At 39.5% G+C, this 16,158-nt stretch overlaps 1 protein-coding gene across 4 annotated transcripts in view; it reads right to left on the reverse strand.

Moving 5' to 3' along the window:
- Positions 1 to 16,158, reverse strand: part of SCUBE1 (signal peptide, CUB domain and EGF like domain containing 1) — a 189,646-nt gene that overhangs the window by 33,948 nt on the left and 139,540 nt on the right. For all 4 annotated transcript variants that reach the window (XM_074539230.1, XM_074539229.1, XM_074539228.1 and 1 more), the window contains one exon: positions 10,344 to 10,466. In XM_074539230.1, the coding sequence (XP_074395331.1) occupies positions 10,344 to 10,466 (123 nt within the window). The remainder of the gene's footprint in view (positions 1 to 10,343; positions 10,467 to 16,158) is intronic.

A 16,158-nucleotide genomic window follows, 5' to 3' on the forward strand; every position in this document is an offset into this window, starting at 1 on the left:
CTTTTTCTATAATGAAATACATCATCATTATCACCACCACCATTATTATTATTATTATTATTATTATTATTATTATTATTATTATTATTATTATTATTATTATTATTATTATTATATTTCTCTGCTGTTGAACAAAAAAAAAAATAATTCCGACGTTTTTCTGCAGCAGCATGGAAGACCTCATCATCTGATATTTTTGGGGGCAGCACCAAACTTAAAACCAGAATAACAGTAGAGGATTACCTGATAAATTCAATTTTGGCAGATAATTATTTTTTCTAATATTTTAAACATGGTTGAGCAAAACTACTTGCTAAATCTTAGTTCTGCAAGCAGAGTTGGGGAATTGCAGGGTCAACTTTTCACCATGTGACTGCTGAGGAGGGAAAGGTGCCTGGCCTCAAGTGCCAAGCCAAGTTTCCTTCTTCCTCCAATTCTTCATCTGAGCTCAATTCTGAATTCAGTCAGCTGTCCTAGCAGAGAGAAGAATGAGAAAACCAATGCTGTCACCAGAGACAGCTCTACAGATACTTTCAAATAGAGAAGTTAAAAAAAGAAAGGGAATTTTTTTTTTTCAGGTAAGGAAGTTTGCCTGGTCTCTTATGGAACATGATAAAAACCTACTAATAACTAGACAAAATGGTATAAAATTAGTAAATCTGCCCAAGGTCACAGGCACAAAGTGAGCCTAGGGAGGTGTTCTATAAAGGCATTTGGAAGGGAAGATTTCAAATTGGTATTGGTTTTCTCTGTTGAGCACATCACACTTAACCTCACCATAAGCTCATGGCAGTTCTCTCATCCTGCCTTTTCTCCATACTGCTATGTTTGTGAATAACAATTTTGAGAGGATTTCCAAATGATTTTTAAAACATATAAAAATGCACTATAGGCATCTGAACCTGAGTGAAGCACCATTATCTTCTAACAACCAAAGCTAATAGTATAAAAAATGCCTAAGTACACTTAATGGTATAATTCATTTTTATAACCTATTACTTTAAAAATCAATAGGAAATGAGTTAAGCTAAGCATTTTGTCAGATCACAGGAGCTACAAAATCTTCCCGTGATTGCATCAGGAAGGGATGGAAGTGCTTGGTGGAAGGCCAAAGAAAGTCCAAATACATTTTCAACTTCAGCAATGGCAAATCAGAGAAAGGTCAAGAAAGCTGTGAAAAATGAGCCTGACTCAAAACTATACCCCCTGAATGCTTAACCTGGAGAATGCCAAGCGCAGCAACAGCCAGTGGCATTTTTGATAAAGTCAAAGCTGTTATGTAAGTTAGCACCAATGAAGTTGTAGCAGTGTGGGCACCTTGGATGACAACTCTTCTCAATGTATGAACATTTCAGGGACCAATCTGTGCAAGCACATCTTCAGTGCTCTGTAAAAGGCGCACCAGTGCTAACAAATGCATTTCTTGGCAGAAGTGGGGAACCACTATCCTCCACACATCTCTGGTGCTGAATTTATTTGTTTTATAGCTTTCTCACATTAGGTACAGATTGTCTTTGACACACAATTTTGAAACAGAAGTATTTATGGTATGAAAATATAGATCCTCTCGAGCCAATCTGTATTTCTCTGTGGGACAGTTGGACACAACCACTTCTCAGCTACACAAGATCCTCCAGGCTCTGAGGGCTGAATCTGCTGTGACATGAAGTGAAAGAGAGATTGTGACAAGAAAGGCAAAAGCCTAATTTTCTGTGCGAAGGACATCTCGAAACTGGAAACTAAAACTGTGCCAATGCTCAGACTTCCCAGACACTACCCTTGCTCTTGGGCTACATTTACCTGTCCCAGCTCCTCCCCACCCCTCTCCATTACTTAAGGGCTTTGTTGTGCTCAGGTTCCTCTGTTAATCTCAGGAACCCAGCAGGAGGCAATTGGCTTTATTTACATTTATCCTCTTACCATTGTTTTGGTAGGACAATCTAAAATGCAATTGAAGTCAATACTTTTACAGTGTTTTTTTAAAGAAAATAAGTACTTTTATCAAGAGGTTGCCAGGATTTTAAAAGCAATTGTATAATTTTCCAGCATTAACCATTTCCCAAGGCAAAGGCAAGCTGAGTTATCTACTGCTATTATAGGAATGAACTGTGCTACTACGTCAAGAGCTTGGGGTGGGAGAAGCCATATATCAAGAGAAGCACATTAAAAGAAACTTCAGGCAGGTTTATTTGTTTTCCTACGAACATAAATATGTTTACTAGTCTGCACTCTGCTCAAGCCACTATTTACACAGCAATTCTGTAAGAGCAGCTTAACAGCCTGAGGAGAACATAATAAAGGTTTTACCCTTTCTGTATCAAGGAAGGAATATTCCCTCTATCCTGCAATACATTTGATTTTTAGCTATATTTTTGAAAAGAGAAAACTGTTCAGGTTGCTAAGGTGTTGTCTCTATCACCCTTTAGTAGGAGCTGCTAGTGAGACTTCTTGAAGGAGCAAGGGACTAGTCTGGGTGAAAACATGTCTGGTGTTATTTGATGGTGCTGAAAGAGCAAGTACAACAACACAGTTTCAGTTTTCAGCTGAGAACTCAAATGCAGCACTTCACTTCCCGTGGACCTGTGCATTCCCAGCTTGCTTCAAGCTCTTGCTGAAGTCAAGGGACCACTGAATATATACACAAGAATTGCTGTTCTCTGGCTCTGCCTCAAAGGCTTGCTTAAAAACCCTGCCCAGAATCCCAGCAGGTATACCTCTGAAAACTCCAACACCATGATTTGCAAATATGTCTCAAAATTCCTCTGCCCAGCAAAACACCAGAAGACACCCCTCCATTCCACTGACCCAATATTTGGGCTTAGATTTTTGGTTTTATTTCACCTGTCCTAACTAAGGCCTCATCTCCAAGCTACCAAAAGAAAGAGAAGTGGTTCATAACATGGCTAATGTAAGAAAAATCACACTCCTTTGTTTCAACAGGTTAGGCTTTTACTGTCATTAGAAGAAAATAATCCAAGCAGGGCACTTTTGAAAGGCCCAGGAGTGTGGATGCAAGCACAGAAAAATGAAACTCTTTAATATTTGGGATAGGGATGTCATTTTACTGCAATTCTGTTTAGCACTCAGGGTAAAGGCTATCTGAGCATAATCAGTGTGACTGAAGGCTTGAGCTCAGTAATATGGCATTAATGTGCCATAGTGGAGAATAGATATACACGTATAGTCTTTCTCTGATTCCCTTTAAAAACAATTCCTATTGAATTACAGCTTTCAGCATGATTTATCAACAGATTATTGTTTGTGGAAGAATGCTACCTTCCTGCTCAAACTATTCCAAGGCTGACTCATATCCTGGTAATTCATTAATACATAACATGATTCCAGTCCAGTAAAGTAATTTCTGTGCTATACAAGTCATAAATCCTACAACATCAACTGAAAAATATATCTCAAATTCTCTTTCTAAACACTAATGGAACGTTTTGCTTGGCTTCCCACACACATCATCAAGAGGAGGGGGCCAGACAGAGCTGTAAAAAGCAATTTGAGAGCAGTGTACTTTATAGAGTTTAACAGTATAAGAGCTACCATACTGAATGAGACCTGAGGTCAAACTAATCTACTTTCTAACTTACAACAGTAGCCTATGTCAGAAGCTTCATGGGAAAATAGAAGTGAAATAATCTGTCCCATCTGCCCTCTCCATATTAGGTCTCATTCTATTAGAAAGTGATTTAAAGCCTAGATTGTGAGATTTAATATGCCTTCCAAGAAGCAGCAACCAAAGACCATTCCCCTTTAACTTATGAAAACACTGCTGCAGAGAGGAGAACTGGAGGTGGTGGAGGGATGTGTTTGTTTTCATGTTTCAGCAGACTTAATTGCTACAACCAACACTGCAGATACTATCACTTGGCAAACAAACTTGTACTGGCTAGAGCTGTTTTTACTTCATACCTGGGGCATTTATTGTTTCTGGGTATGATCTTGAAACCCTTTTTTCTCACAGAGGCAGACTGTACCAATATTCACAGTCTCACTGACACCCAATGTAACACAAAGGATTTGAGAAGTATTCCTTTCATTGACAGTGTAACATGTTGCTTACCCAGTGGAGTATTTTTTAATCTTGATGCGAGAAGCAATATGGTGCTTGTCATAATCGAGATATTTTTGTAAGGCTCAGTGGTGCAGAATGCCAGAGAGAAAATCTGCATAGGGAGTGAACATCATCAGTGAAAGGGAAATCATCCTGAGTTTTCTTTCTCTGAGCTAGCCTGATTTCCACAACAGCTCCCAGTATCTCCTCCAGAGCATCAGTGCCTGCTTCTCGAGCTACACTGCCCTGGCAGCTGAACCAGCACTGTTGTCTGTGTATGAAGAGTTCCCACAATTAAAACACACTTGGGTCACACTCAGCTGGACTGGATGAAAATCAGCCTGCAACAAGGCAATGTATTTTATATAGTGGGACACATCTATCTGATGAGGATGAGTATATGAGTGCATTTGCTTTTCTGTGTATTTAACAGGGGAAGAAAAGGAAAGAGACAGAGGAGACCAACAATGAAACTTTCCACCCCTTTTCACTGGAAAGTCAAACCATGTTGATAAACTGAATCTGAGGGGCCAGATGCTCCAGCCCTGACTTCTATGCTCTGATGTGTTTTATTATCTTAGATGAGTGATTGTGTCCTATATAAATCAATGCAAGGGCTGCATCCTAATCCTGGGACCTTCATCAGGTCATGTGAGCGGGACAAGGCCCGTTGCTTTGTTGAGTTATATGACCAAATGTGAGTGACAGGTCACTGTCGTGTAACCCAAGGGTGCAAACCTCTTTGGCTATTTTTTATTTTCTAATTTGGTTACTCTGTGTCAAAGATGGCTGGGGATTCAGTGCTGCTGATGTGGATGCCCTGATTTATTTGGGATTAAACTGGTCCTGTATATCCACATTTATCATCAATGGTTCCATACAGAAGAGTATAATGAAATCTTTGTAGCTAATCTTTAGGGGCTTCTCTAGGCCAAAAATAATTCCCACAAACACCTTCTATCTGTCCTTCCCTGTATGATTAATCCCTCATTTCATACTTATTTTCAAAACGGAGATACCGTGCTGGGAGATCCAAGTCTTACCCTGGGAAGGCAAATAGTGCATATTTCGTACAGTTGGAAGATGGACATTATGAGAGGTGATTACCTACCCAGTTAATAGGGCAATGTTTCAAGACCAGGCCTGCAGGATCCTTGGATCACAGACAACTACTGTTTTTCAAGGTGCTATTTTTCTTTCTTTCATTCTGGGACGAAAGAAGGTTTCTCCTGACAGTAGGCATTGGAAGCCCTATGTAAACCATCCCTCTGTTGACAGGTATGTAGAGATATAAAACAAAAACCAAACCAAAAAAACCCAGGAAACAAAAAATCCAGAGCTGGACAAAATTTGAGGTGTATTGCAGGACAGCACAGCAAAATGCTGCCGGAGTTACTTAGGAAATTGCTTCAGTATCTCCTCACTGCTCTAGGCCATTACTCCAGTTGCTCCTCTCCATGAGCATCAAGTCTTGAGGAACACTTGTCTAGAAGTGAGACTGAGGAGAGAGGAAGGGTGGAGGAGTGGGGCATAAGAAGCACATTTGTTTTCAATGAAAGACAAGTACAAATATCAAATACGATGGTTTTAATGCTCATGAGAGGGAAAACTCCCTTGTAGTGAGAGGGAAAACCACCTCAAATCTGCTGTACTTGGACCTCCACTGGAGAGCTTTGTAGCTATCTAAATATAGCGAAAAGTGCCCACAGAAAATCACTAGAGGGAAAATTCAATTATTCATGAAGTAATGGGGCAAATTCTGTTTGGGATTTCCTACTGTAGAAACATGCATCCCTGAGTCTCCTTTGGACAGACACCAACAATATCAACAGCAGACTGTGAGACTCTGTGTTCCAGTGCTTGGCTACAAAAGGGTCAATTACATTTGTTTAAATGTACTACCTTCTGCTAGGAAGGTAGTAAAGAATAACCAACAGTCAAACTAGCAATACTTCAAAGCAAATAAAAATTGCTGTCATCCATGGCTGTAAAGAAGACCCAAAAAGGCCAGGTGGCCCATGCAGGTATTCCATGTGCCCTGGAGGTACTGTTCCCTGGTGGACAGTCATCTCCTTTCATACAGTGGCTCTATCAATTCAAATGATTGGTGAGGAGGAAACTTGAGCAGACTTTACTATGTCTGTGATATCACCAAACCCTACTCAAAGCCTACTCTGGAGATTGTAACGGGACCAAAATGATGCAAATGCCTTGAGCTTTTGCCCCCTGCAAAAGTTTAAATTCCTTGGTGTAGGAGGATTTGTCTCTATTTTGAATGGGGGTGGTGAGGGGTAGAGGGTGAGTGTAGATTTAGCAGCCCAAAATATTACATATTGATCACTGGGTGTTCCTACTAAAAGCACTTCCCCCCCCCCCCCCCTTTTTTCCTTCTATCTCTACCACTCCCTGGAGAGATTTGCAACAAATGTGTGTCCTGTCTTTCCCGGTCTTGCTTTGCAAAAAGCAATGCCTAGAGCAGGAAGAGAAAATTAATTACGATAGAATTTCACACATTTTTCTGGGTGCTTAATGAAGCTTGAACTTGAGCAGAGTAGAGAGACTGCTTATTGTTGATTTTTTTTCAAGATCACTGCACAACAAACAGAAACTGAATAAGCAATTAAGTTAACTGGCTCTAAAACTCATCCTGGCTGAGGATTAAGGTAATTATGTCTGAGCTTACACACATTCATTGCAGCATTATTTCATTACAGCAAGTCTTGCCTGCTTGCTTGTTGCTGATGTCATTCTAGAACTGATCTGAGTTGTTGTCCTTCTATTACCAAAAAGGTTACAAACACAAACTCTCCTTGCTATAAATATAGCTATGTTATTTTTACTACATGTTCAAAGGAGATGCAGACCTCTTTTTGCTAGGTTTTTACAAATAGATCCAACAGTTTCTTCCTGCACCAAAGTATTTACAATACCTTAGACTTAAGGGATCAATTAAAGTAATACACAATAGATGGGCTTGATATCGTCATGAAGTGATTTCTCTGTCAAAGGGAGGGAAAAAAATCTATTTTTTAGTCTGAGCGAAAAAAAAAGACGCTGGGAAAACAGTATCAGTCTGCACAATATTCCATACTGCAGTATGGATTCTTCACCTTCTGAGTTACAAGGAAATTTCCTTTTAATGGCTGGAATGCAGGGGAGGGGAAAGGAAAGGAACCTCCCACATTCTCCTTGTCTAACAAGGAGCCACAGCATGAGAACCACTCCCTAGCAGAAGTAATCTGTGACTGACAATGGTTTTCTTGGCAGCCAGGGATAAAAATGGTTTAGCTGTAAACAGACAAATTCAGAACATTTTAAGGCCCTTTCCTAAGGCAAGGGTTGCTTACACAGGTGCTCAACATGCAGGGTGGCACCAAGAGAGTACCAAGCTTCAGATTCCTGAAAAAATCAAGGAATTTTTGTATCAGGATATGAGCACAAGCACAAGAGAAAAAGAATACCTTGTTATGGACAAATGAGCATGGGCAGATTTACCAAAATTGGAGATTTGTTCTCTGGGCAGTCCAGGCATTTATATGCATGATCTTAGGCAAGATGTTATATATGGCTTCACCCTTCCTGCCTAAAAACTGAAAGAGAAATACTTTCATCTTCACAGATGAAGGGGAGGCACTTGGTATGACTGGGGTGGGAGCTCTGCAAACAACCAGGACAAAGTCTGTGACTGATACAATTTCCCTGTAATCTCAGAGTCAGCTCTGAGGTCTACAATGAAAGGACATGAAGGAAATTAGGCGAGGTGGGACAACTTCAGAATTTCACTGGGAATAGAAAGGAACATTTAATATTGAAATGTGTAGAATTGCCTTGTGCTGATATTAATGATGCACAGGTTTGGAGATGAATGCGCTGTACACTGGGGAGGCCACCCGAACTAAACAGGACCCAGTCCCAAACAAGGCAGACTCCTAAGGCCCTAAATGAGTGTTTTGTAAACATGTTGATTAGTAACTGAAAGAAATCTTTATTTAAAAGATGAAAACCAGAAGAGAAGGGCAATGTTGACAGAAAGATCATAAATCATGGAAACTCTATTATGAATCAAAACAACAGATGTAACATGAACAACAGCATCCTTTATAAACAGAAATTGTTCTGTTTCACTCTTTGGAAAGGCTAATATGCCTAAAATAAATTTCCCTGAATCTCTCATTAATAAGTTACAGTCAGTGTTGACCAGCTGTTACAAAAAACCAAAATGTGGATGATTTATATCCCAGAAGAGTCACTCACCCCAAACCACATTTTCCTGATGGAGCTGACATTAAGAACTATAACCACTTCACCTGACTATATTCTTTTCGCAGGGGAAGAAGCAAAGTGCAGGTGATTCATATATCAGCAATTTCTTGCTCTGCATTCACTTTCCTTCTCTCTTTATTAGCAGGCTAATACTGACTGCATGAGTCACCAATTATCACCTTCAGCACCAGACAGGAACTAAATTATCACAGTGATCTCTCCACAAAGCAGGCATCACACCATGTTTGCGGGGGCTCAAATACCTCAGACTTTAAACAGGAAATGACTTTGTCCTCCAGATTTCATGTTATGAAGAACCAGAGTTTCTGGGATGTAGGAACTTGTCCAGCCCAAAACCTCTCTGGACTTGCACTTATCTATCTTTTACAGCAACAGATAAGCTACAGTTTATCAATCAGTGTAGCATGTAGAGACAAGATGGATTGCCTGCCCTTCCTCACTGACAATGGAAAAAGCAGGATGCCCAGACCATGGTTGTACTTCCATGTCTGATCACATGAGGGGAAGAAGATCAGCTGCTTTAGTCCTTGCATACTGTGTTTTGTTACTGGTGGCTCCCTCATTCTGGAACTCTGGCATGTGAAGAAACAAAACTCACTTGAATAGCATTTACAGAGCTGCTTCTAGATTCTCACTATCATCACAGAAACCTGATTATTTACAGGGAGCTTTTATAGCCTACTATTAATGCTCTGCATAATGAAAAAATAAATTCTGCACCAGCTCTTGCCTAAATTTTCTTGAGTTTTTCCCTGGCGTCATAACAATTAGTTCAATGGGGAAACCTCTGACTGATACCACAGTGAAAGCATGTCATCACACATGAAACTCATGAACAAGGTCTTTCCAACCATCTCTAAATATATCATGGACGGAATGTTTCTTTTTAATATTCTGTCCCTGTTTTTAGCAGGTAAATCAAAACCTGGCAACTTCCCCATGTCAGACACAATCTTACATTTCACACATGCTGAATTGTGTGGCATGAGCTGTGCTAATCTCAGCTCTTCCCATCCTGTCCAGCCTAAAACCAACCTTTCACTAACTCCTTTGTGCCTAATCACACAGTCAGGGTGGAGGTGGCTTCTCAAATGATAGATAGAAGAACCAATGAGAAGCAATGGAAAAATTCTGAATGGCACATATATATTCAGATCATGGTTTTTCCTTTGTGGATTAACAAAAAAGATCTAAAATACTAATGCTGTTTTGGACTTCTAAACTTTTACTTATTCAAAACCCATGCAAATAGTCATGTATTAATAAAATGGCATTTTCTGCACAAAAATTTAATTGAATACATCATCCTTCACTTTCTTTCTCTATTGATGCATACTCATCTTTCTAGCCTTTCCTACGAGTTTTTTAAAAAGTAAAGCTACAGAGCTTAAATGTCATTTCTCCAAAGTGGGACATGGTCAGTACTTGGAAATGGTTATGCATCTAATTAGTCACAGAATACATAACATCAGATGATTTAGGTAACAAATCATAACATGCACAGCAAATGATATAAAACATGCTTCATTTGAATTCCCACAAAATGCCACCATTATCCCTTCATAAATAGTTTCTCTCAGGCAAAGGTGAGCTTACAAATCCAACCGATTTTTTATAGTTCAAATCTTGCAAATGCTGTATTACAGTCAGTTACCCTGAATGATTCTGGTCTAAATAAGATAAGCCTCTGTCCCATTCAGAGCATAGCAAATGAGAGGATCTGAACATAAGACTCTCTGCCTGAGGCTATTCCACTACCCCACTTGGATTTTTACACTTTAACAGGATACTGGCATTCCTACTACTAAAAACAATGAAACAAGACATTTCTTCTGATCCCACCTCAGAAAACAGAAATCTCACAGGTGTTTTCTAACCTTACTTACCTACAATTAAAACCTGCAGTACAAATGACTTAAGTATAAAAACAACAACAACAAAAAAATGCACTGGAAAAAACATTCTCATTATGTGAAGAGTAAGGTTAATGAGCTATTACCTTGGCAGGTCCTTTCATCTGTGAGCAGTTTATAGCCTTTCTGGCAGCTGCACTCAAAGCTGCCAACCGTGTTTCGGCAGAAATGGTCACAGCCACCATTGTTTACCAAACACTCATCAATATCTGCAAGAATGAACAGCAAAGATTTAGTTCATGATAGCAAAAATTTAATTTGTGACAGCAATTCAGTCGTTCAGGGCAGGAATACAGGAATACTCAGATCCCCAACAAAGCTGCTGTCCCTGCCAGGAACCAGGCTGGTCAGACGTGTCCCTCCCAGACCTATTTCACAAGGCTTACAAGGAGAGCTATGGCCTGATCTGTTCAGGAGATAAAGGTGTTTCTCTCAGAACTGGAAACAAAAGATGACCCAAGCTGAGGTACTTTGGTGTTAAGGAACATTCATGGGAGCTTCTCTGTAGATGGAGTGCTCTGCCTGACAGCAGACTTCAACCTGGGAAGGATGTGAATAGTTTTACCTTGTATAGGAACTAACAAAACATAAGAACACACAAAAAAATTGAAGAAATAACAAACGTGAAGTAAAAGGCTCTTGAATTCTGAAGAAATACTTCCATCATCCTTACACAAACAAATGCAAGGATACATTTTCTCAGAATGACCATTATATGTTATTTTGCTCATTATTCAGCGACACAGTGACACAGAGTGTCATCCATTTTCACGTATCAAACTTTTCTCACTTGGTGTAGCAGAAAAGGAACTAACTCTGAGTGCATGTGAAATGTTGCTTCTTCAGTTATTCTGAAGACAGAGCACCCATTACCTTCATTTGAAAGCCATATATATATATATATATATATACACACATACAGTATGAAGGATAGCTCAATGGCTCTTACTTCAAATAGTGATTATGAAGTGGACTGATGAACTTGATAAGACCTCTGTTCTGAATTTCATACTGATTATTCTGCTTCCCACTCCTTTTAAGTTCCCCTAAATGTTATGAAGATCTGGAATGACCAATCCCTTTTCCAATCCATAAAAGGTTGTGAAGTAAGTATATAACAGGCCACAAAACATAATTTGAAATACAGAGTATCTTTCCATTCTCCTCCAATTATAAAACCATGGATTTATGTTTATTTGAAAAAGGGGGAAATAAAAGTACTTTCATTGTTTTTCAGGAGAAGAACAGTGCCAAAAATTAGTTCTTTTAATGAATGCATATAGTGAAGAAGTAATATGACATTGAGCCTTGGCTTCCCACTTCTGTAACTGAAAACAAGACCTTTCAGGAAACTAAATGGAGAGCAATGTTTGCTTTTGGAAAGCTTCTTGCTGTAAGATCTTTGAAACTTTGAGGTAACAGCTGGCCATTTAAAGAGTAAATCTTGCAAAATGTAAATCTAGATGCCAAAAGGTCTAACATATGAAGATGGGAATTTATCAAAACCAGCAAGATGATGGTGAATGAAGGGCATGCTTTAAAAATTATTTGAATTCAGCAGGATTCTTAGTGAAAGTAATTCATTAAGTTTTGGAAACATATGATTCCAACATGGGAACGAGGCATGGTGCTTACCACATTTCTGCATGTAAAATATAAACAGCAGCAAGAGGAGTGAGGTGGTAAATCTAAAAATTTGAACCACTGAGAGGGAAATTCAGCTATAATTTCTAAAGAGCACTTTTTTGCACACACATTGACAGAAATATGTCCAGGGCTCAAATAAGCAAGAACAATGTATATTGTTATAAAGGTTTTCTTGTGAGTTGCACTGAAGGCAAGGAGATGGGAAATTTGTTCTCAGACCCTCTGAAGTAATGCTGCTGCTTATTACTTTTGTGTCTGGCTCTGCAGAGGAGTGGCTTTTGCATTCAACCCAATTAAAGAATGAGGGTAAATTGCAGGCAGCAGCTGTGGAACACCCTGAGTGCTTTGTGCAAAAAGCAGCTCAAATCTTTGTGTCTTGGGTAACAAAGTTCTCAAAGTGCCCCAAAATCAGGAGTCTGTTTGTTGTCTGTGGTGCTCCAGTTCTGGCATTTGGCTGGCCAACAGCAGATAACCCCAGGCTCCCAACCTGATAGATCTGGTGAAGAACACACTGAGCGTCACCTTTTGTAACACAAGGAGACTGGAGGCAGCAACCCTTTTGGTTTGGCTGTGATCATCTGCACAGGTCAAGACTGGCAGTGAAAAGACAAAAGTTTTGGCCCAATTCCTGCAGCCTGGCATTTCCTTTTGTAGAAGTGATTCCTCCCAGCTCCCTAATGTGCAACTGGGACTGTGGCGTGGGTGTTAGGATGGATTACCACAAAAAGTCCCATCCTTTAGCAGAGCACAGGTGTACCTAACTACAGTTTAGCATGCCCTGACAAAACTGTGGGACAAATGGAATTGTGAATTAAAATTACTAATACGTTATGCATCATAAACACACAGAAGAGTCATCCATCATGAAGAAAGTATCTTTTACTCGTGATAAGAACAACATGACCTTTGGGCTACTCTGCTGCCTGAGACTGCTTGAAGTAGAAATTACTTGCAGCCTGTCAAACACCATTCTGGAATAACGATTGATGTTTTTAAATGATGGCCCCTGGATTTCACATGTTAAATTCCAAATTCCAGTCTCTTTTCTGTGTCACTCACAACTATAAGGGGTAAAAATGAAACCCTGCTGGCATCAGAGTGTAGATTTTAGGCTGTTAATAACTGTAATTCCATTAACAATGCAGCATATTAACTTTACACCAGCAATTCTTTGGAATAATTCTAAACCAGGATCTGAGTAAAACCTGTGAGAGTCCACAGGAAAAGAAAGTATTTATTCATTTCTTCTAACTGGAAAACATGACATGACCTTTTGAAACAGGGACCATCAAAACAGAATAGAGGTCAAAACTGTTAGCTGCAAAAACATTCTAAATAACATAAACAGTGCCAATGTCTCTGCTTTCACTGTATTTCTTTCCATGGTCATAGCGAGACTGACAAGGCATGTAAAAATTATTTCACTCTGTGGAGAGCAGCACATTGCTGCATTTCACTTGGAAGAGAGCAGTATCCAACTGTATGTATCATGTCTAGCTGGTTCAGAGAAACTGCAAGAAGTCTGTATCCCCACTATTTTTCTTTCCTTGGTCATAAATAATATGTGTTATGAGCCATGTGAAAATAAATTATTCCACTGCATGAGAAGGTAAGGTTACATTTATATTTAAACTCACTGGTACCCAACTTTGTCAAGTGCCTCTTTGAACTTCACAGAGGGTAAGTGTGTCTGCCTCTCATGTTGGGCAAAAATACACAGTGGAAACCCATTGTGGTGTCTCTACCAGCTTTGACATTATTTAGTCAAATATTTCCCTACTATTATTGGAACTGTCTCTGGAGCAGCCATAAACCTGTTGTTTTCAAACAGTTCTCAAGTGGCTCCTTGAGATGCAGGTTGCAGAAAAATAGCTCCAACTTCCCACACGCTCTGCTCCCCTTTATCCTCAGAAATGCAGGAGGATGTAAAGAACTGTATTTCCTCTGAGGGGTTGTACATAAAATGCCCTGATGATCCTGTGAGAGTCATTTCAGACCGAGAGGTCTGAAGGGCTTTCAGTGCGCTGGGAATAAACCCCAAGGGATTTATCCCAATGCAGTGAGTCAATATTGTTAAATAATACCTCGCTCATCCAAGCTCATGATCTGCTACAAAATACCAAAATGGGACGCATGCAGGTATGAAAATACAGGCCAGTGAGAAACCGGAGAAGTATTGAAAATTATGGTCAAAACTATCAGGTGAAGGCATGGTGTAACAAGCAACTCATTACTCAAGCCTCCTGTTAGCTCTGAAAATGGTTCATCCAAGCAATTAAATACAAACAAAAGCAAAGATAAGATTTGCAACAAGGAAGCTAACACCTTCTTTAAAGTTGTGATATTTGAAGGAAAAAACCCCAATTGCAAATATCTGCACCTGGAGATGGAGCTCAGCAATACCATCACAAAAGCTGTGTGTCCATGTGAACCCATGAATGAATCCTGGGTTTGTAAAAAAAAAAAACAAAAATAAAATAATTATTGTAATAAGTATATTAATCTATAATAATAGACTCTCTTATTTTTTTCTGAGGATGTCAAAATGTTAGGGAGGCAGTGGAATCAGCTTGAAATAAAAATATAGAAACTCAGATGCTTTGTGCTAAGTTGCATAGCTACAATGCTACAATTTGACTCAGCTAAGCAAGCAGACTGTTATTTTTCTTTTCATGATCTTGTGAAGATTAATGGGAATGCCTGCTCCTCTTCCACCTTTTTTAAGCTCCGCTCAGTGCACTTCATGTTTGGAAGGAGCTGGTTCTGATCAGGGTGCATGTATGCACTTGTGTGTGTACATATAAACCCACAGAGATTTGCCTCGCTGCATACAGGCCAGGGAACAAATTAAAAAGCAGGGATTTTAGGTAACTTAGAACTTAACATTTCACATAAGCTGCTTAAAGGCAACTGAAAGGGTAATCAGCATGCAATCTTCACTTAGCTGCTGAACAATGATGGAGATGGAGGTTTCCAGAGCCTCATCACAGGCGGAAGTGAGGGTCCTCCTTTCAATGGCTGGACAAATATTTGAACTGATCGTGTCTGTCTAATCCTTCACAGATTTAAAATGCTACCTAGCTCCAGGAAAAGAATATACTCCCAGATCAACCTAAAATAATTACTGAAACTTCATAAGCTTCTTGTTTTTAATAAGGAAAGCCAGCGTGTTGGAATTAGTAATGCTATTACGAGTATACAGTGGACATCAATATAAATACATTTTCTGCAAGGTACGCTGGTTTGCTAGTTCTTTTTGTTCCCTGATTTCCTAATTTTCCCTTGCTTTTCTTCCCTTGCTCTTCCTCATGGTTTTACAAATCACCACTGTCCCCTAGAAATTGGAACTAGTGATGCCTTGTTGACACAGATATTAGCTCCCTGCTGCACACAGACCACAAAGAATAAAGCAGCCACAAAACTTTTTAACCCCATGCTGGAGCTAGGGAAATAGAGGAACAGAAAAAAATAACTAACTCATCCACACTTGAATCCAATTTCAGTGTACAACTCAGCTGGTTACCCTGGGGTGCCAATCAGCACAGGCTTGCACAAAACACCTGGCACTGCATGTTGTTCTACATTACAAATATTACAAAGCCACCAATGCTCAGACTGAATTTTTTTTTATATTTGCCCTGCCACTTCTCAATAAAACTTGTAAACTCAGGATTAACATAAGCAGAAGCTACCAGGCTCCACTTGCAATACTCTAAAGGTAATATTGCATAGCATCTTAAGTAATGCATGCCAGGGATATCTGATTAAGGTAGAAAGATAATTTCATATCCCCAGATCAGTGGATTCATTGGATCAGTGCCACTATGATAAAATCTAAATCAAAGTAGAACACAGGTTCTGCTGTTCCATCCAGAAGCATCAAGCCAGCTGTTGTGGAGTTAGTTTCCAGGGAGTTGGAAGTCCTAGTTCCAGTTTTACAATGGATTTATCCAACATTTGGGCAAGGTGTAACACTTCCCGGCTTTATTTCGCTTGCAAAATTGAGGATTGGTAATTATCACTTCGCATTTTCAGGACCAATACTTTCAAATGCACATTATGGAACAAAGTGTTAGGAATCCAAGCCATTTGCTGTCAAAATTTTTAAGTCAAATTACAGTTGTTTTAAATTTGGTCTGGGCTTCAGAATGGCTTGATCCAGCAGCAGGTTCCTTGCTGATAATGCTTTGCACTGAAAGATTTTGTGAATCTCTGCAGGACTGTTAGGGCCATGTTTACTTTAGGAGGTACAAT

This window comes from Zonotrichia albicollis, chromosome 4, assembly GCF_047830755.1.
Source record: "Zonotrichia albicollis isolate bZonAlb1 chromosome 4, bZonAlb1.hap1, whole genome shotgun sequence".
NCBI classification, from domain to species: Eukaryota; Metazoa; Chordata; class Aves; order Passeriformes; family Passerellidae; genus Zonotrichia; species Zonotrichia albicollis.